General features: G+C 47.4%; 1 protein-coding gene across 2 annotated transcripts in view; it reads left to right on the forward strand.

Moving 5' to 3' along the window:
- The window catches only part of Susd4 (sushi domain containing 4), a 131357-nt gene that overhangs the window by 469 nt on the left and 109332 nt on the right, over positions 1-21556 (forward strand). For both annotated transcript variants that reach the window (XM_076548123.1, XM_006988600.4), the window contains exon 2: positions 339-521. In XM_076548123.1, coding sequence (XP_076404238.1) covers positions 374-521 — 148 coding nt within the window. In that variant the 5' untranslated portion in view covers positions 339-373. The remainder of the gene's footprint in view (positions 1-338; positions 522-21556) is intronic.

The raw sequence follows: 21556 nt of genomic DNA on the forward strand, positions 1-21556 counted from the left end.
GGCTTGATGCTAGAAGGCTTTAGACTTTCCTGTCATGATCACAACCGCTGAATCCCGGGGACCAGCGCAGAGCCAGTGTGCACTAACCCCTGTCCTCTCTCCCCTCCTCCATCCCTCCCGCACGCGCAGTATCCCATGGTGGCTGCTACTCTCTGGACCCTGCATGGGGGGTGGTAGGGAGGATCTCGCCGTGGGAAAGGGGGCGGGGGCTCCGCAGGGGCGAACCGGGATGGAGCCCGCAAAGCCCAGGCTCCGGGTCCCCAGGGCGGAGGAGGGAGAGCGTGGCCCCAGAGCCCGGGCAACCCCGGGGTATTGTCGTATTCCGCTCCTGGTTGCAGACTCTTGCAAGCTGGATGCCCTCTGTGGATGAAAGATGTATCATGGAATGAACCCGAGCAATGGAGATGGATTTCTAGAGCAGCAGCTGCAGCAACAGCAGCCTCAGTCCCCCCAGAGACTCTTGGCCGTGATCCTGTGGTTTCAACTGGCGCTGTGCTTTGGCCCAGCACAGCTCACGGGTGGTGAGTGACCCCGCTGTGGTGGGAGAGCCTTGGACGTCTCAGCAGGGAGGGGAGCCTGTGCTGACGGGACAGCACCGAGCCTCCTGCATACATGCAGACTTTAGGGGTGCCTGAGAAACAAAATCCTTGTGTCCCAGCCTTCAGCATAACCCCTGGAGTTCACAGAAAATTCTGTGGAACAACCGGTGCAGGTTCGCACCCCGACCAGCAGCAGCCCAGTTGGGCTTTTCTGAAGGAAGGACAAAAAGCTTGGTCTATAATTCCCATTTGGGGCCAAGAAAGAAAAAAGAGGGATGGAAGAAGAAAAAGAGAGAGAGAAAAAAAAAAGGCGGTATATTTGTGGACCTTTGACCTTTGATCTCTGCCCTCTGCACACAGTTCAGGTTTTGGCTTCTGGATTTGGGCAACGCTAGAATCATCACCTTTAAGAATGTGAAGGGTCTGGAAACATGGCCAGGCTGGTTGAAGGACAGGTTTATTTGAAAGTTAACTTTCTCTTTCTTGGAGGTGGTGTGTTGAGGCACGTCAGTCGCTGTCGGGGGTGGGGAGGGTTTGCAGAGCTCCAGGTGTGTTTCCGGAAGGTTGCTTAGCTAGTTCTGGTGTGTGTGTGGGGGGGGGGGGATTAAGTCAAGAAGTGGAAGTTAACCGAAATAAATTGGTAGCCCCAGCCTCTGTAGGTGGCTCATCTATAACGTACCTGATTCCAAGGGAGAGGGCTAGCTTTCGGTTGTCGTAGAGGAAGACAGATGGAGTTCTTGTCTGAATGTCCCTGCTCAAGTACCCCCCCTTTCTCCCTGGTGCACCACGTCCATCATCCCCGTCTGTTCCAAATATTCCTTGAGAGCTCGCTGATGTGGCCACGGGAAGGAAGGACAGCTCGGCGTCCTCATAACCGGAGTGCTGTGGCTGCCTAAGGAGATTGCCATTAGATGAAAAACAAGTATTGCTCGGCATAAATGAACCGTTTCCATATTGGAAAATGTTGCTGTTTCAGAGACTCTGAAGGTGAAGATGGGGCGAATAAGTGAGTGGAAATTTAGCAAAACCAGGGGGGGAGGAGGACAGCATAGGCCCTCACAGGGAGCAGGCGTTCCACATGGGCAGCCGTCAGATGCCGTGGGGAGGAAAGTGGTTATTGTGGTGTACAAGGAGTCAGAATTAGGGGTCCAACTCTTACTTTGGCTTTGAATGGAGTGGGCGATTGGGTGGTTGTTTTTATTTTGTTTCTTTCGAGGTGTAACTTTTTGTGCTGTTATTCAGTTTTCACTAGAAACGTCTCTGAGGCAGGCGTCCTCTTCACAGAGGACAAGGTCAAGTGTGAGTCCAGACCATGTCTTTGTGGCCTGGCAGGGCTTTCCCCTCACTGGATAGTAGCTCTACCTCATGAGCAGATGGGAACCAGTAGGCAGGCCACCACTGAACAGGCCTGGGCCTTTCAGTGTTACCTCCCGGTCCTTCCAACCAGGTCCGCATGCTTTTCCATGTTCCCCGCTCATGTCTCCCAGGTAGACGATAAAGGAGGTAACCAGAGTCCATCTGCATGTGTCTCCACTGTAGTGTGAGGTCTGAGCATGGGCTGGTCGATCTCCACTGTAGTGTGAGGTCTGAGCATGGGCTGGTCGATCTCCACTGTAGTGTGAGGTCTGAGCATGGGCTGGTCGATCTCCACTGTAGTGTGAGGTCTGAGCATGGGTTGATCAGAAAGGTTATGCGTGCTCTTGGCTTCATCCATTGTTTTCAGGACTTTCCCAGCTCAGTTTAGCAAGACCCTTTGGACTCACCAGTTACCTTTGTAGTTTGTGCAGAGATGTCTATTTCTATCCCCTCCCGGAGCCTCGGGAAACGGTGGGAGTAAGCGTTCCCCATCACCCTTCAGTGTTACAGGCCTTTCTTCTGAGGGGTCATCTGCTGCAGAATGGCTGGTCACCAGCCTGATCTCACCTTCCACTCTTTTTTTTTGGCTGATGCTGATTTGTAGAGGAATAGTTATCATTTTAGGACTCCTGTATGAATCCACAGCGTGGGTAGGAAAGGATGGTGGGGCACATCCTAAGCATTGATGAAACAGGTTCAGTTTTTTAGAAATCTCTGTCGTATCCAGATTGATAATAAAGGCAAATTTACCATTGCTCCAGACCTCTGCTCTTAAAACATCTGTGTATGTGCAAATCACCTGGAATCTTGTTAAAAGCTAGAGTCTGGTTCATTGGCTTTGGGTGGTCCCCGAGAGTCTGCATTTCTGTTTTTAATATTATTTTTGTTTCTGTGCATATGTCTCTGCCATGTTTGTACTGGTTCCCTAGGAGGCCAGAAGAGAGCGTTGGGTTTCCTGGAGCTTGAGGTACAAGCAGTCATGGGCGGCCCAACATGGGTGCTGGGATCTGAACACAGGTCTTCTAGAAAAGAGGCAGGTGCTCTTAACTTTGGAGCCATCTCTATATTCAATAAGCTCCCAGGTGAAGCCTTTGCTACTGGTCCAAAGATCACAGTTTGATTAGCAATGCTTTAGACGAAGGTATTCCTTAAAATAAGCTGCTTCTGACTCCAGACTTCCTGACCTCCTTCTCAATTACCAGATGCAAATGACCTGCTAAGGAGCAGAAGTCTCACCCAGTATCTAATCTGTAGGTGAAACACAGCTGAAATCAGTCCTCAGAGAGCACTTTCCTTTTTTAACCCACAAAAGGTGCATATTTAATAGACACTCTTCTGAAATGTGGATTTTCATTTTTGATTGCTTTCAGAGGAGAAGGAACACCACAATAGCTAGATATAATAGTCTGAGCTAGGACGGGGGAAGAAAGCCTGTGCCCAATATAAGTATTACAGAAAAAGCCTGAACTAGAAAGGGAGAAATTGAGAAAATGACCAGACAAAAGAGGAGAGAGAAAAGAACTCCATCAAAACCGAAAGGCTTTGTCCTGGGAAGCCAGAGATCCAATTCAAGTCTTTGAGCCCTAGGAGAGCTTTTATGAGCCTGGCTTAGCTTGTGGTGACTTTGGGTGGCTTTCTTGGAGATGTCTTTTGTCAGCTGGGTAGAAGGGTCCTCATTCGGAGCCTCTGAAAATGAGTATCCTGAGTGGACTCTCCTACCAGGCTTATGGGGGGACACAGGACACTGCTGTGCCCCAAATCCTTGTGGACTGTGGCTTCAGCTGCTTTTCTTCTTTTGCCTCAGTCTGCTTTCCTAGAAGCCTCCTGAGTTTTGAGGGGTGACAAGAGTAGTCCCCCCAGATGTACAGGACGAGGACCTAGACTTTGCTCTACAAATTGCTTCTCAAAGATGAACTCCTTCTATTATTGGGAACTCAGGGTGGGCGCTGACACTTACTAGTGTTGAGATTTTTGGTATGGGGGGATCTCAGCTTCCTTATCTATAAAATAAGGAGGATCTTACGAACCTTAGGGAGTTGGTATCAGGGATGGAAATGCCACAGACACGCAGTAGTTGTGTAAGGTCATGGGGAAGTGGTGGCTAAGACAATGTTATAGTTTGGGGCATCTTTGATCTATTTACTCAGTGAACCCTAAGGGCTTGTACCCCGACTCAAACGAAGGCCTATTGCTCACATTGTTCTTTTAAACCAATATAACCCCCCCTTATTCTCCCAATGAAGAATTTTAAGGCATCACCTAGATGTCATCATCCTATGTTTCTCCACTCAGTAAATTTTTTGCTCTCCCGGGCTCCCCTTGCTCTAAGAAGCAACGCCATATCATATCCTTGTAAGCCCACTGAAGGCAGGGATCTTGACTGATGCATTTTTATGTTTTAGGCACCAGTGTAGCATCTCATTCATGGCCACAGGCTCAGTTAATGTTGGTGGGAAGCAAGAAAAAAAGATCCCTCAATTCCTGCTTCACCGTTCAGAGAACAACCGCCATGGGTGGACGAGTTATGGAAAGCTGAGGCCACGTCCAGTTGGAGGTGGTCTGGGGAAGGCTGGAGGAGACGCCAGGAAGGGCCTCAGAGACAGAGAGACACTTAGAGTGGGAGGGGGTGGCAGAGATATCCTGTCCAGAGATGTAGAGATGGTCACATGATTGGACTCACCAGAGAGCAGAAAATAGTCTGATGAATGCAGACTCTCTGGCCACAGTGAACCAATATGGAGAAGGGCAGATAGCTTGGAGTCTTTCCTTGAGGGTCTTGGGAGCATCCTGAATGTATCGTATCAGTGGGACCCAGGGGACAGTTTGGAGTGGGATGTCAGGCAGGCTATACCTCCCACTTCCCTGCTTCCAAGTCAACTTCCATGGAAATGCCCTGTGAGGTCTCATTTGGGTCATGAGGCTGTATCTGTGTGCCAGCAGATAGGAGCAGATGCTTTCTGGGTGATCAACTGGCTTGTAGATGTGGGCACTTGGAGTTTTATTGAGAAAAATTTGATGTGTGGTTGAGTAGAGGCTTTTCCTGGCATGCTGTATCCAAAATCCATGATTTCAAGCCGAACCTAGTCAACCAAGTCCCAACTCCCAAAACTCCAGCACGTCTTTCCTCAACAAAGCCTGTGGTAATGTAAGCAGCATGGAAACCCAGCTTATTGACAGGTGGAATCCGAAAGCTTCGGGGGGTACAGAAGGATTTTCTGCACCAAGTAGCAAATCTCACATCTCACAAGCCAGAAGAGAAAAGGCAAGTCAGAGAGACCCAGTGTTTCTTTAATTCCCTAGAGTAATGGTGGGTGTAGATGGAGATCTTGACCGAGTAGATACTGATTAGAGATGAAGAAAAACGACTGTGCTGTTCTGTTCATGGTGTCCGAGATATATTTCCAGTGCCTTCAAAAGGCTTTCAAATGAGAACAAGGGCTCTGCATTCTTTCCAGGATGAACAGAGTTCAAGTTCAGCCTCTGCTCTTACGTGGCTGCATGGATTCCAGTTGCCAGTTATCATCATGGCCTGAAAAATATTAAGTGGAAAAGCCTAGAATAAGCAGTAAAGTGGGAGTGCCATTTTGAATAGCAGGAGAAAGTCTTTTACCAACCTGCCCAGTTCCTCCTGCATGGAATATAAATTAACCCCTTTGTCCACTGTATAAAACAGTAGGATATTTAAGATAATATCCAGAAGATGCATATTAGAGCCTTTTTTTTTCAAGACAGGGTTTCTCTGTGTAGTTTTGGTGCCTTTCCTGGAACTCACTCTGTAGCCCAGGCTGACCTCGAACTCACAGAGATCCGCCTGGCTCTGCCTCCTGCATGCTGGGATTAAAGGCATGCACCACATATTGTTATAGATGTTCTGTTTTATTGTTTGGTATTGTTAATTCCTTACTATATCTAACATATTAATTTAACTTTATCATAGGTATGTGTAGGATAAGATGAAGTTTAATATGTGGGATTTGCTATTGTCTGAGATTTTAAGCACCTGGTGGCAATCTTGGAATGTACACTCACAATAAGGGAGACTTTGAGGAATTGCTGGGTTCCAAGCTCTTAGCTGCCTTCTCCATCCCACTGTTCCGTCATTTGGCACTATTACATGCCTGGAAATACATATATAAGGGGATTTAGTTTTTGCTCCCAGGGAAATATACAAATAAAACTTCTCAAAAGTTTAAATGCAAATGACTTGCACAAAAATTTCTTAATATAGATTTTCAGTTCAATTTTAAAATCTAGTGTTATTTATTGATACTGATGAGAAAAGTGATTTTTCAGATTGCTTCTCTTTATCCTTGGTTTTGGAAGCTCATTCAGTGTTTGATAATTGAAATAACCACACAGGGTAGTGGTATGTCTAAATAGGTCACCAGGATCATTGCCTCTGAACTGAAAGAGCCAAATGAGCAAGCTTTTTAGCTTATTTGTAAACACAGTCTCCTTTTGCCAAGACACCCAGCAACATCCATGGCGGATACAAAAGATGTATTAGTCTCATGTATCATGTATCTTCTTATTGGTCCATTTTCACAGGAACACACTGTTCAGCTATCACTAACCATGGAAGGTTGAGAAAGATGGGATGAAATGTTTTTTTTTGTTTGTTTGTTTTGTTTTGTTTTTGGTTTTTTGAGACAGGGTTTCTCTGTGTAGCTTTGTGCCTTTCCTGGAACTCGCTTTGGAGACCAGGCTGGCCTTGAACTCACAGAGATCTGCCTGGATCTGCCTCCCAAGTGCTGGGATTAAAGGCGTGCGCCACCACCGCCCGGCCGAAATGTTAAACTGACTGAAATTCGAGGGGTTGTTAAACATTTCCAAATTGCCAGTAGTACTAATTGCAAATGCCCGGAGCATGCCTTGTATGTGCTAACCCCTATTCCCGTACGTGTGTAACCTCATTTCATTCCCCACAGTGAGTGTGCATGGTGCACACCACTATTTATCCTTGTGTAATAGAAGAGGAACCCGAGAGATGACAAGAATGGGCACCTTGTCCTCTTCATTATGGCCTTTCTTTTAGTATGACAGGACATGACGATTCCAATCTCTAATACATCCACCCCAACCCCATTTTTATGATAGTTGACCCAAAAGTGTCCACTTAAGCTGAAATTATCAAATAGTTTGAAAATTGCCCTTCCCCACCATGACATAAGGGAACTCTGGTATTGTGACCAGAAAGGACCATAAACACACTATGTGAATCCATATGAATCCAAATTCCACAATCTGTGGAGAAGTAGAGGCCAGGGTGCCTGAACTTTGGACTCTGAGTAGATAATGGTAAGAGACCAGAAACACAAGAACCTGTCCCCCAGGTCAGAATGGGATGTTCCCTGACTCTCACCTGCTCTGAGCAAAGAGATGCCTGGTCCCTGGGACCAGTGACATGCATGCTCACCATCCCCTTCTAGGGGTTGTGACAGCTTTTCTTGCAGTTTCTATGCACTTTGGACAAGTGTTAATGATCCCTCCGCTAGCATGTGCTTAGAGTGTTAAAAGCAATGCAAACAGATTTTGTGTGTACCACTACCTGCAATTGCTAAAGGCACCAAGAGGAGATTTTTTTTTCACTATCTCTCCCATCTTTAATATCTTTATTTAAGAGACATCCTCTGTGAGGTTGCTCTCCTAGAGTCTATAAATGGTCAGATAAAGCCAGATTAGGAAGCAAGACACAGAGGCACACACCTGTAACCCGAACCCTGAGGAGAGAGACTGTGGTAACTAGGACTTTTGAGCCCGAGTGAGCATTTCTCCCTTGAAATGTTACATTGGAGGAAGACTAAGATTCGATGGTTCACAAGATCTGAGAGTCAGGTGAGCTTGCTCTCCTGCCCAGGAAGACACATTGTCTAGATGAACTCGAGGCTGAATTTTGGGAGGAATTTGGCCCAGTTTTCTTTCATCTTTACGAAAAAAAAAAAACAAAAAACAAAAACATGTCTGAACGGTTCTAAGAGAAGTTACCCACTCGAGAAGAGAAAAACAAATAGAAATAATTAAGTGACTTGCTCACACACTGGAATTGAAAGTGCATTTTGAAATAGCTTCTTAATTGGGAGTATTGTAATTGCTTTATTAATCTTAAACAAGGTAAATTGGGAACATCGGAGAAGTCAAATGAAAACAAATTCTTGACATTATTTAGAAGTGACATTAAACCTGGGAACACAGCAGTGAGTCCAGAAACTCGTGCAGCCTCCACAGGCTGGCACTTTTGTGACCCTGTCTGTGTATTTGAACGGGTCCCGAGTATCCAGACATGGATTTGAGTGCAGAGAAGCGGGAAGAATTTCGGAACTGAGTAAGGTTGGTCAGTGGTCACTACATCTTTGTCCGAATAAATTGAGCTTTTCAAAGGAGGATGAGTAAGGATGAGGCTCTGTGGAAAAGAAGGTTGTACTTGGCCATCTCTTGCTTCTGTTTAAAATGGTTGGCTTTTATCTCCTCGAATCGCCAGGGTGGAAGAAAAGCTGGACAAGGAAGGCCACCCACACACAATATTCTCATTTTTCTGACAGGAACAAAATACAAAACAACCTTACATTTATAAAAGAGAATGTGTGGTTGGATTGGGTGAGCCAGTAAGGGGAAGAGGTTCTTTTAAGAAAAACATAAAATATGTTCTCAGAGTGGTTTTAACGTTAGTGTTCCCACAACATTTGTACTGATCTAGCTAGTTGCCAAATTTAAGTTTTCAGTGGAGAATGTAGACGAAGTTTCTGGACTTTAAGCTCTTACACTCCGGAGAGTGACTTTTTTTTTGTTTTTTTCTAACCATGAGACAGCTAACAGGATCTACTGGTTTTATGGAAATCTGATAGGCTTAACCTTGTGAAAGATTTTCAGTTATCCTTTTTGAGGGCTTCTGTTAAGTAACATGGAGTCTTAATAGCCTAATCTAACCCAAAGATACATTTGAAGGTAAGAGTTGGAGGCTGGGAGATAGAGAGCTCAGTTGGTGACTGGCTCGCTGTACAGACCCAAGGACCTGCATTCAGCTCCCTAGGACTCACATAAGAAGAAGCCAGGCTTGGCTGCAGACAATCCCAGGGCTGTGGAGGTGGAGACGATCTTGCTGGCCAGTGTAGCCATCAGTGAGCTCTGAGTTCAGTAAAGGTCCCTGTCTCAAAAAATAAGTTGTGTGTGGTGGGATGCAGAGCTGGTTCAGCAGTTAAGAGTGCTTGTTGCTCTTACAGAGGACCTGAGTTCGGTTCCCAGCATCTATTTCACAGCTCATGGCTGTCTGTAGCTCTTGCTCCAGGGGATCTGATGCAGACAGTGTACATGTATATCTGCAGGCAAAACACTCATATACATAAGATAAAATAAGTAAATCTAAAAAAAATAAGACATGCGGCTGGAGAGATGGCTCAGCGGTTAAGAGCACTGACTCGTCTTCCAGAAGGACCCAGGTTCAATTCCCAGCACCCACACGGCAGCTCACAACTGTCTGAAACTCCAGTTCTAGGGGACCTGACACCCTCACACAGACATATGTGCAGGCAAAACACAAGTGCATATAAAAAGTTAAATAAATTATTAAAAAAATAAGGCAAAGAAATATAGAGGAAGATTCCTGACTAACCTCTGGTCACCGTATACACACTTACAGCCATGTGCATTCCCCATGAACACAGACATATGTATGCAGTACGAACACACATGTACATGAAAAAAAGCATTTTTTGGAGGTGGTAGGAGGCTCCTGCAAATTTAGGTTAGAGCATAACAGCATGTACTCAGTAGCTGATGAGGGCCTCATCTTTTTAAGTTCTATTTAAATAGAGGAATTAAATTGCATTGAATTATATTTAAATTGGGAAACAATCTTTAGGAAACTTGTAGTTTATCTGGTTAAGAAGAAGTCAGTTATGAATTACTGTGTGGCCTTTTAAAACTCTTGCCCAGGTTCCACCCACCTCCCCATTTGCTTTGAATTAGAAGTAGAGGGCCTTTTTCCCCCCTTGTCATCCTATTTATGCCTGGTAGATGGAAGGCATTTACTTACTTTTAATATTGACTCGGTGGATGCGCTATGGATTCTGGGGCCAAGGACTGGGGAGATGCAGTGTCTTGTGGAGAGTAACCAGTTTTCGCTGCTGCTGTTACCACTGGGCAGAGGGATGGTAACCTACTTGCTGCCTTGGTTCCGTTATCTGTGAAAAGGAGTTACTTCCCTAGGTGCTGTGAAAATCAGCTGTGTGTGTGTGTGTGTGTGTGTGTGTGTGTGTGTGTGTGTGTGTGTGTGTGAGATAACTCCCTGAGGTGCCAGAATTGTCGAGAACAAACTGATGATGAACGTTCGATTGCTATGTTTACTGTGCTGGGAGTGAGCCCATCAGAGAGTCTTCTTTGCCTGGAAGGGATATGGAATACATATACTTACATGTCCAACAGCACAGGTCAAGGTAGATGGCTGGTGTAGGTATTCGCTGCATAGCTCCCGATTCTTGGTCTCAGTGGTCCATGGATCTAACTACCGTGATATGGTACAGTGGGATCTTAGTGGGACTTTATCTCCGAGATTCAGGGCTGGGGTGGGGGTTGGGGTGGAGGCTCATGAAGCACAAAGGCTTTGGGGCTGAGGCTTGATCAATAAAATAATTTCCAGGCGAAGAAGGTGTTGGAAGATGATGTCTTTTGAGAAGGGAGAACAGTGTGAGTGAGCGGAGACCATGGAAGAGGAAGAATACATACTGAAGGCAAGGGATAGTTCAGGGTAGCCTTGGGAAAGTGCACTCACAGAGGGCAGGTTGGATCCACATGCCTGGGTAACCACAACACTCAGGGATTTGGATGAGAGCCTACAAAACAAAACAAAACAAAAACCCAGGCCTTCTGGGGCATGGCATGATCTGTTTCATTTTGTTTTAGAAATGGATTTTTTTTTTTTAGCAGTGTGGAAGATAGAGATGTAGAGAAACCTTTGCTCATTAAATATTTATCATGCATCTCTCCGAGACTAGGTGGCAGATACAGTTGGAAACAAAGCCCTGCCCTCTGCAAATGTATATTCTCTGGAGGGCAGTTAGGAAACAACCGTATTGACTCAGGGGGGACATGCTGAGGGCTTCAACTACAGAGAGCTACGTCGAGGGAGAAGACGCAGAGGCAGAATTAACTGAGGCGGATGGGGGAGGTGAGGCTGGCAGAGGGGGGCAGAGCCTGAGAGCACTCCGTCCGAGGGGCCACTGAGGAGGGCTGGCCGCAAGGAGGGTGTGCCCTGCCACCGTCACTCGGGTCCACAGGAAGGGCCACGTCGAGAGCTGCCCACGGACACGACCCCTCATTCTCTCAGCCTTGTCCTCCCAGTGATGGGGAGGCTGCCCTGCCCTCGGCACCTACGTGTGGTCGCCATCTGTCCATCCGACAGCCGAGAACTCAGTTTGATGCTCAGGAGAACCATTAGGGCTGGAGATGAAGATGTGTGTGTCATATGCTTCAAGAGGGCTGTGGGAGGGGCTGGGCTTTCCCGGGAAGGGAGCGTAGGAGGAGAGGTGGGGGATGTAATGTTGGGAGGACAAGCCAGCTTGGAGCCCGAAGAGCTGTGCAGCTCATCAATATTGATACCAATAAGAATTTAAAAGCAAAACCAAATACACTTGATTCCGGTTATTGAATACTCCCTCCTGTTTGGGAGCTTTTATGTTATTTTTGTGTTATTATTGGGATATTTTTATGTTGTTATTATTAGGATAATGTTTTAGTGATCCAAATTCTGGGTGCCTGTGCCAACCAGATGGAAAGCTGAGCTGGGAAGGAGAAAGGCCATAGTTGGGAGTCTGTTATGTTTTGGGTACACCATGTCACCTACAGGCTTCATGGAGTCTTAGTCACGGTTACTACTGCTGTGATGAAATACCATGACCAAAAGCAACTTGAAGAGGAAAAGGTTTATTTCACTCACAGTTTCATATAACTGTCCATCATCAAAAGCAGTGAGGGCAGGAACCTGGAGGCAGCAGCTGATGCAGAGGCCATGGAGGGTGCTGCTTACTGGCTTGCTCCTCATGGCTTGCTCAGCCTGCTTTCTTACAGAACCCAGAACCACCAGCCCAGGGATGGTGCCACCTACAATGGCTGGGCCTTCCCCCGTCAATCACTACTAATTAAGAAAATGTCCCCCAGCTGGAACTTATGGAGGGCGTTTTCTCAATTGAGGTTCCCTCCTTTCATGTGACTCCAGCTAGTGTCAGGTTGACATAACACGAACCAGCACATGTGTGTTTGAACACTTGGCTCCTCGCTTGGTGCTGCTGTTGATGAGGCTGTGGAGCCTCTGTGAAGCGGAACCTAGCTGGAGGAAGTGAGTCACTGGAGGCTGGGCCTGGAGGATCATAGTGAAGCCCCGTTTCCTTTCTCATCTGTTCTTCTCATTCCCCAGAGACGTGAGGAGGTAGGCAGTCCCAGACACGTAACCCTCCACCTCCCCCCCTCCCCCCTCCCCCACCACTGAGTTGCCTGTTGTCATGGCTTCCCCACCATGGCGGACTCTATTCCCTAAACTTTGAGTCACAATAATTCCTTCCTCCTTTAAGTCACTTCTTAGGAGGCTTTGGTTACAACTTAAAAGTAGTACAGGGGCTGGAGAGTCCACATGAAGACATTTGAGCTCAGATGAAGAACCCTCAGAACAGTTTCCAGTCTTGGGTGGGAGGAGAAGGCTAAGAGGGGCAGGGTTCAGCAGGGCCTCCAGCTAGTGTCCACGTGTCTGAGCATCTGTGGACGCCTCCCTTCCTGTGTACCTGACTGTAGTGATGGTGGCAGGGCTCTCCATCCTTGCAGCCGCCACCTCCTCCTGGGCGCTCTGTGCTGTGGATGACATCCTTCCTGCCCATCTCCTTGGTACCCCTGTCCTTGAGTTCTCCAGGGACCCAGCCCGCTGTCTGTAACTCTGCAGAGGTGGGTTGTGGAAGAGTGAGCCCTCTGTCACCCCCACACCCTGTCACCATCCTGCTGCCCCTGAAGCCAGTCACATAGGCTTCCTATGCTTCTGCTTCTTTCTCTCCAAACCAAGGCCACTGGAGAATTCCTAAGCATCTGGTAGGGTTGTGGGGCAGGAAGGTGCAGGGCTGTGGACAGGAAGAAGGAGCAGGGCTGTGGACAGGAAGAAGGAGCAGGACTATGGACAGGAAGCAGGTCTGCAGACATAGCATCAGAAGGCTTTCAGTGAACCCGAAACAGTGATGACTGCCTGGATGTCTGGAAGGAACACCTTTCCGCTGCACCTGGGGCCACTTTTTCCTTTTGCTTGCCTAAGTAGGAAAGGCCAACAGGGATACTCTGCATAATATAAAAGACACCCCCCCCCCCAGTGAACCTGATGCCATTGGAAGCTCATTGTGTGTGGACATGAGGCGAGGCAGCTGGAGGAGCTCTTTTGCTGCAAAGTGGGATGTGCCAGTCTGTTCTGGGTCCCCACTGCTAGCACTTTCAGAGCACAGTCACGTCTGGAGATGGAGAAGGTCCTTGTACTGCTGAAAGGAATTTCTCAATAGCTGTTGGCCCAAGCCCAGTTGGCTCTTTTTGTGTGCTGACAGAAGCCCCAGGAAAAGAGAAATTAAACATGCGAAGCAGGCAAGCAAGTCATTCCAGGTGCTGCAAAGGTTCACGAGGGAAGGACTTACTCTGTGTGTCTCTTGCTCTGCCTCCCTGTTAGCCAGCATGGCCTTTCTGTTGTGGAAGCATGTGGATGCAGTAGGGCTCAGCCTCTGCATCCTTAGCTCAGATGCTGGGATGAGCTGGGAGTTTGCCTTTAGATTTCCCTGAAGTGGGTCCACTGTTTGATAGTGCAACGTGATGTCATTGGCAGAGTTCGGACTCAAGAACCAGGTGGATTGGGGTGCAAAGAAAAACTGTAAAAATCTCTCATAATGGTAAGCCTGTGATTTTGTGTTGGGCTCCATTCATGGCCACCCTCAGTAGAGTGCAGTCTGTGGGCCACAGGTTGCTTACACCAGAGAGTCTCTGTACTTGTATTTGTTCAGCAATGCCTCCTCTCACTTCCAGCTTCTCACTGTCTCTAAGTGTTGGGATTCTACTCTGTAGTTTGGCAAGTAGGATGGAGCGATCGGACATCTGTAGGCTGGTGATTGATCGTGGGATTCCTAGTCTCTCATGAATGACAGGCAAGCCTCTGTGTTTTGACCTCAAAATACAGGAAGGCCGAGGGTACCTTGCTGTAGCTTCTGCCCTGCCCCTCAGATCTTGACCACGACAGGTCTTCTAGAATGTTCCAGTCTGATTTGAGAAAGGGTTCTTTCAAATACAACCTGATCTTTTGACTTTGGATTGATAGCAGAGGGTCTTGTGTGGTTTTATGTGGTAGCAAGCGTTTATCCATCCCCTTGAGAGTGGCTTTGCTGGGAATCGGCTGCGGCTGCGGCTGCGGCTGTCATTTACATGGAAATGAGTGCCCAGAGCTCATGCCCTCACTGTGCTCCAGCTGAAGGAAGACCTTGATATTCCGGAGTTCCAGAAACGTCCCCGTCTCCACGGCAGCTGCCTTTGCACCTTGGCTGTGCCCACACTCAAGGGCAGGTTCCTGTGAGTCTGTTGTACCCGCCGCTGTTAAAGTTGGCCTTTCTTAGGTCCCTCCGTGCAGTGTGGGTATCAGGGACTCTAATCAAAAGCTGAGCCGGTTACAGGTTTCTGTCTTCACCATGCTCCGTGGTTTGTAGGCCTCTCGCCTCCTACATGCCTTGGCCTTCTAATGCTTGGCCTCTTCTCTGGTGCCTGCTGTGTTGATGTTGCTAAACTGGGTCATGTTCTCAGTGGTACAGCATGAGCTAACTTCCATGGAAATGCACAAGATCGAGCCAAGCCCGTTTCTATCGTTCCTTGAATTTACATCGAAATGGCTGTTCCCAGTACTGTTTGTGGGGCGAACTATGAAAGCTTTCTTAAAGTACGATGGCCACAACAGAGATCCCAACAGTGCGGTTAAAGCAAGGTCCTCATCCCCTTTGGGCAGCGTGGTGGTTTGAATGAGAATGGCCTCCATAGGCTCATATGTCTGAATACTTTGTTCCCAATTGGTGGAGCTGTTTGAGAAGGATTAGGAGGTGTGGCCTTGTTGGAGGAGGTGTGTCCCAGGGGGCGGGGCTTTGTGGTTTTTAAAGATGCCATTTTGAGTTCCCTTTCTCTGTCTGCCGCCTGGCTGTACCTCAAGATGTGATCTCTTAGCTACTGGTCTAGTGCCATGCCTGCCTGCTGCCATGATGTTCACGGACTCTTCCCCTCTGAAACTGTAAACCACGATGAGCTCTTTCTTCTGTAAGCTGCCTTAGTCATGGTGCCTTATCCCAGCCATAGAAAAGTAACTAAGACAGGCAGCTTGAAACAGTCACTAAGAACAAGAGCTCTGGGGCATAAATTCTCCCACCCGAAGGTGGGAGCTCAACTCTTTAATTGCTTCATAGGGCAACTGACCTGCCTCTGTCTCAGATTCTTCGTCCATACCGTGGAATGGTGGCACCCAGCCACACCACAGGAGTCTTAACGAAGATTAAGTGACATAATTTAGAAAGCACTCAGAAGAGGGCCGGTTACATAGCAATTGAATTCATATCTTCATCATCTTCATCATTAAGCTCTTTAGAGGTAGAATCTGTGATTGGTTTTGTCTTCTTTTCCCTGGACCATACATTCTCAGTGCATCCTACCGACCAATGCATGCAGGAATGACAGAGAGAGAGAGAGAGAGAGAGAGAGAGAGAGAGAGAGAGAGAGAGAGAGAGAGCAAGCTCTGTTGTCAGGCTCCAGAGTAATTCCATGCTCCTGGAGGGCAGGCCCTTGACTTTGCTCGGGCTTATCTGTCAAGGTACAACACTGGAATTCCAATACCTGACCAGAGGGCACAAGGACTCTGCAGAGCTTGCTGCTGTATGAATCAAATAGCAGAAAGAAGCACTTACAAAATACAATTTGTGTGTGTGTGTAGATGGTGTGTGTTGGGGAACATGCATGCCACGGTATACACACACATTTGTGTGTGTGTGTGTGTGTGTGTGTGTTGTGTCAGGGGGCATGCATGCCATGGCACACACGTGGAAGCCGAAGATGCATTTGTGGAGTTGGTTCTCTTTTTCCACTTTATGTGGATGTTGGGGACTAAACTCAGGTCACTGTCTTGTACAGCAAGAACCGTTGTCTGCAGAACCATCCCGTCGGCCCCTTTGTTATTTACAAAGTCTCTCTCTTTCCCTTCTCACTTCCAACATCTGAGTCAGAAGCAACAACAACTATTGGGATGGGTGGAAAGGACGATAAGAGGGTGGATGCTCGGCTGGCCTGGCGTCTTGCTATTCTCGTCGGAGTGACAGCCCCGTGGGTCATTGAGTTTCTGTTTACATGATGGGGGTGCGAGCATGGGTTGTGTCCCCAAGGATGCGAAACTGAGAGGTTCTTTTCAGTGTTTTAGTCTCCATCTGTTCCTCGCTTTACTCAACGTGTATTTATTGAGCGTTTACTATGTGGAAGGACTGCAGTAGGTACAGAGACTAGAAATACGAATAAGGTAAGCACTGGTCCACAGACAGCTCATTTCTGTGCGGGGCACTAAGTCAGTGCAGGTGACCATACCAAGCTACCACAGTCCGATCAGCTTAAACCACAGACATTTATTGTCTTGCCATTCTGGAAGTCCATGTTTAAGGTGTTGGCAGGTTGGGTACTGGGGAGGATTTCCTTCCCGGCTAGCTCTGCCCACGGCCTTTCCCTGGTGTGCATGCAGGGCAGTATGGGGAGGGCAGGAGAGAAACCCCACTCTGCCTCATCTAACAGGACCCCGTCCTGTCAGGGTTGGACCCGACTTTCATTTAACCTTGATTGTTTTGTAAAGGGTCTATCTCCAAATATTGGCCCAAGGTGAGGGCTGAGACACTCACTCTGAATTCAGAGTCTGTGTTTCACTTCTGAGCAGACTCCCAAGGAAGGTAAATATTCATTCTGATAGACAGCTGCTACGAGGGCTCAGAGCTCTCATCCCAACCGAGGGGAATCTGGGGTAGTTTCCGGGAGATGGATGGTGCCAGCTTTGTTCTGACTCTACAAGTACAGTAGTTGTGTGGAGAATGAGAATCGCTGTGAACAAAGGTGGATTCACCCAAAGCTCTGTGTGTTTGTACGTGGGGTGGTGGGTGGAAGCTACGCGACCTTCATTGACCTATTCATGCATATCCCTGAATCATTCATCAAACATTTCCTGAGATCAGCTCTGCATGCAGACACCGACTGTGGGGTCCAGAGGAGGTGTGGGAGCTCAGATTGGCAGTTCCCTAACTTAGAGGGCCACAGCATTGGCTCTAACCCAATCAACCTACTGCTAGACACTCACATTATTTGATTACAGCTGCTGGCCACTGAAAGTCAATTGTAAGTGGCTCCCCAGGCCATGGAGGGGGCCCACCCCGGTTTAGGTCAGGTAAATATTGAATTATTATGAGGACTTAGCCTGAGGAGAAGTGATGGGTTAATAGCTAGAGTAATAGGAGCCCGCCTCTGATTGGATTTTTAAGTCGTTTTGAATTTATCTTCTGTGGGGCATTTTCTTGTCTCTAGTCAAAATACTTCCCTTGTGTTTTTTTCTCTCACTTCCCCTTTTCCTCCTCCTCTTCCTCTTCCTTTCCCTCCTCTGCCCCGTGATACCTACAACTTAAGAGAAAAGGGCCATCGGAATGACTCTTGTGACAGGTTGCAGGGTGGTGCACTGTAAGGTCCCTGAGTGAGACTCACGGCCCTTTTGTCAGCAGAGGGCCTCAGGAAGACTGTTGGAGGGGAGGGTGCCTGAGTCCAGTGTGGTCTAGCTCTTCTGCCTGCCCCTCTCTGCACGTCCCGCACACTCAGAGCCTCACCACAGACCAGCCTCTGCAGGCTCTAAACCGTCCCCACGGCCACTCGTGACCAGATGTGAACATCAATGTGTGCACGTCTCTGAAGAGGGTCGGTTTGGGGCTCTCAACAGACCCTCCTGTGGGGTCATTAATGAAAAGGGGGGCTTTGAAAATCTGTAGCTTAGAACAAACCGTTTAGAAGAAAAACTATGGCAAAGCTACAAATAAAGATCACGCAGAGAAGGGAAGGGCTTTTAAGGCACTGGGAAGGGTTTTTAAGGCGCTGGGAAGGGATTTCTCCCCGTGAGTGCCTCCTCTGGAGGTTTTGCACTTAACTGCCTTTAGCACGGATAGGGTTTGGGGTGTCCTGGAAGAAGATGGACCAGCCAGAGGGCCAACGGTGTTGGCTGAGAAACCCATCAGAGAGAGCTGCTCCTTCATCTTCATCCTGACCCACCCCGGCAGGGGTAAGGACTGCAGTTCAGCAACTTCCTCTGCCACTAAGCAGCATCTCTACGAACATGAATGGAGTCGATAGCGCTAGAACAGGTGGAGCCCTCTGCAAACCTTCATGGAGCCTGTGGTGTGCGAGGCGCTGTTGTTGGAGGCAGGGTGGGGGGAGTCGGAGATGAACGATGGGCGGGTTCCAGCATCCCGAGCTGATAGAAAACAACCAGTGGAAAATATTCATCTTCATATTTTTCTTCTTTGAAAGTGTGGACAGTATGAGAAATATTCCAATAAACAGGCAAAAGCAATGCTTTTGTCTCCACTATCTCTGTAATTCAGCATGCTGTGATGACATATTGAAGCATTACAGGTTTATAACTATGATTATGCTGCCGTTTCCAGTGCTATAAACTGATGGTTTCATTGACTATGAAGGAAGTTGGGTTTGCTTCCCCCCCCACACACACACACTGGTGTCGTAATGAATATTAGGAACCTAATGAGTGTTTCTACCGTTTGATCTGTGGTCCTCTCAATGCAGGCTTTCTGAGTTTGAAGTATTAAAGCATGTACCTCCATAGTCATGTAATGATGTTAAGGAAATGACACTTGAGAACAGGGTGGGGTGTGGCATCCTAGCTGCCACCGGGACCCTCATGACCTCCTCAAGTGGGACTTCTTCATAGCATTGTTCCTCTCCCTTCAGACAAACTGGGGACAACATAGGAGAAGCTTCCTGTCAGGGCCCTGAACATGGGCGCCGTGCATGCTGGACAGCCTGTCTGCATGGCCCCATCTCCTGGGTAATGTATTCCACATGCATGGGAGCCGCTAAGTACTGTTTTCAATTTCCCTCCAATGCACAGGCCTCTTTCTGGCTTCGGAGGGTGTCTCCTGTTTCTAGGGGACACATGGGCCTCATTCTCTGCTGAGTAATGTCAGTATGCCTTTGCCCTTCCAGGCTGGTTGGTGTGACAGGCCCTCTCTGGCATTGCCAGGAGCACCACAGGTGGCTCCATCTCCAGGCACACACTGGGTGACGTTAGCGATTCTGAGCCAGCATTCACTACCAGATGTGCCTAGAAGGCAATGCTGGGACCTCGGCTTTGGAGAAGAGAAAGTTTGCCTTGAGATGATTAGCAGGGATGTCAGGAGCTGATGAAAAAGAAAAGCCCAAACTCACCTCCCCAACTGGTTAGTCATAGGGGGATTTACAACAAGTGAGAGAGGAAGCCGCTTGTCAAGTGGATGGTGAGGGATTTCAGGGCTCTTTTGTACCCATGGAGACAGCCATCTTGCCTAAATGGCCAGTTCTCTTCCTAGCTAGTTATTTTCTCTTTCTTTCTTTCTTTCTTTCTTTCTTTCTTTCTTTCTTTCTTTCTTTCTTTCTTTCTTTCTTTCTTTCTTTCTTTCTTTCTTTCTTCCTTCCTTCCTTCCTTCCTTCCTTCCTTCCTTCCTTCCTTCCTTCCTTCCTTCCTTCCTTCCTTCCTTCCTTCCTTTCTTTCGGTTTTTTGAGACAGGGTTTCCCTGTGTTGTTTTGGTGCCTGTCCTGTAGACCAGGCTAGCCTCGAACTCAGAGAGATCCACCTGGCTTTGCCTCCAGAGTGCTGGGATTAAAGGCATGCACCACCACTAGTTATTTTCTACAGTGGAGGTTTCTGAGCTTATGATATCCAAAGGCCATTGACTGGATACACTGGCTATTTGTGTACAAGTCCATTTTTGAAAACCTGATTCTAAGCCCTTCTTAGTGGGTCCTGGAGGCCTTTACAGAAAAAAAAATAGCGTAAAATATTGTGATTTCAGGAATTCATACCTGTTGGCTCCAGATCTTACTGGAGTTCATGTACTCTGGGGCATCGGGGACCAACAGGAGGGCTGTGATGGTTAGCAGTGTGTGGTGTGGTGTGCACTGGTTTCTCTGAGCCAGACTCATGGACACTTGGGAGCAGGTGTCATGAGGAAGCCTTTGTGCTCAGTCCTTCACACTCATGAGCAGAAGTTTGTTCCAGTGCTTGGTTGTGAAACATCAAAGTCAACCCAGAAGCAAAATGGGACTGAAGAAGTTAATGATTTTCATGAGAATCTTAACTCACCACTTAAGATGCTTTTTTAGAAAGTGGACAAATGATTCTTGTCTTGCTTAAGACCTTCTAATAAAAAAAGTGAGAGTTTGGAAACTTTATAATCAGTCCTCTATTTCCATGAGTTCTACACCCATGGAGTCGATCAGTTGGATATTGAAAATATTTAGGGAGAAATGTATCTCAACTGTGTAGCAGGAATCTTAAAAGTTCTTATTAATAAAATCAAACCTGAGGCCCGAGTTATTGGGGTCCATGCTGGTAGATCAGAGAGACAGAACAAGCCACAGCTATCTCACCTCGCCGGATCCTCAGCTGGTCCTATTTCCTCAGACTGGAAGCTTCTATGTCCTCATCCCAATGGCTCTCAGCTGAACTGTGTTAGAAGCCTGAATGCTTAACCAGCCAAAATCTTAACTAGCCAAATGCTTAACCAGCCAAAAGCTTCTTGTTTCTGGTCCTCACGCCTTATATATCTTTCTGCTTTCTACCACCACTCCCTGGAATTAAAGGCTGGCTTTCTGGGATTAAAGGCGTGTCACCATGCTTGGCTATTTCCAATGTGGCCTTGAACTCACAGAGATCCAGAGGGATTTCTATCTCTGGAATGCTAGGATTAAAGGTGTGAGTGCCACCATTTTCTAGCCTTTGTATCTAGTGGCTGTCTGTTCTCTGACCCCAGATAAATTTATTAAGGTACACAATATTTTGGGGAACACAATACCACCACACAACTGAGCATGTGTATATTTTTTTTTCTTATCATTGTCCCTTAAACAGCACAATGTGACAGCTATTTACATAGCTCTTGACCTGCAGGAGGCATTTCTAGTAATGCAGAGATGATTTAAAGTATACAGGAGAATATATATAGGCTATGTGCAAACAGAATGCCAGTTTTCACAAGTAACTTGAGCATCCACAGATTTTGCTATCTAGGTGGGGAATGGTCCTAGAACCAGTCTCCCATTGGGTCTGGGGCATGGATTCCAGCGTATATTAGTAACAACAATCACCTCTGTCCAGTAGAAGTCGTCTTCATGTGTGTTAAAAGTTCTTCTGCCAGAGAAGACATCACAGAAATATGAAATAGTTCCTTGGATACTTCTGTAGATTCACGTTGGAGTCACTGAGAATTTACTGTGTGAAGGTAGTGTGCCAGATTCCATGTCTCTCAGATAGGCCAGCTGGGGTTGGGGTATTTAGCCAGGAAGGAATCCTGTCACTCCGAATGGAGACATAAGATGCTGGCTGCATAGTCCATGAGTGCTTC

Source organism: Peromyscus maniculatus, chromosome 11 (genome assembly GCF_049852395.1).
Source record: "Peromyscus maniculatus bairdii isolate BWxNUB_F1_BW_parent chromosome 11, HU_Pman_BW_mat_3.1, whole genome shotgun sequence".
Lineage (NCBI taxonomy): Eukaryota > Metazoa > Chordata > Mammalia > Rodentia > Cricetidae > Peromyscus > Peromyscus maniculatus.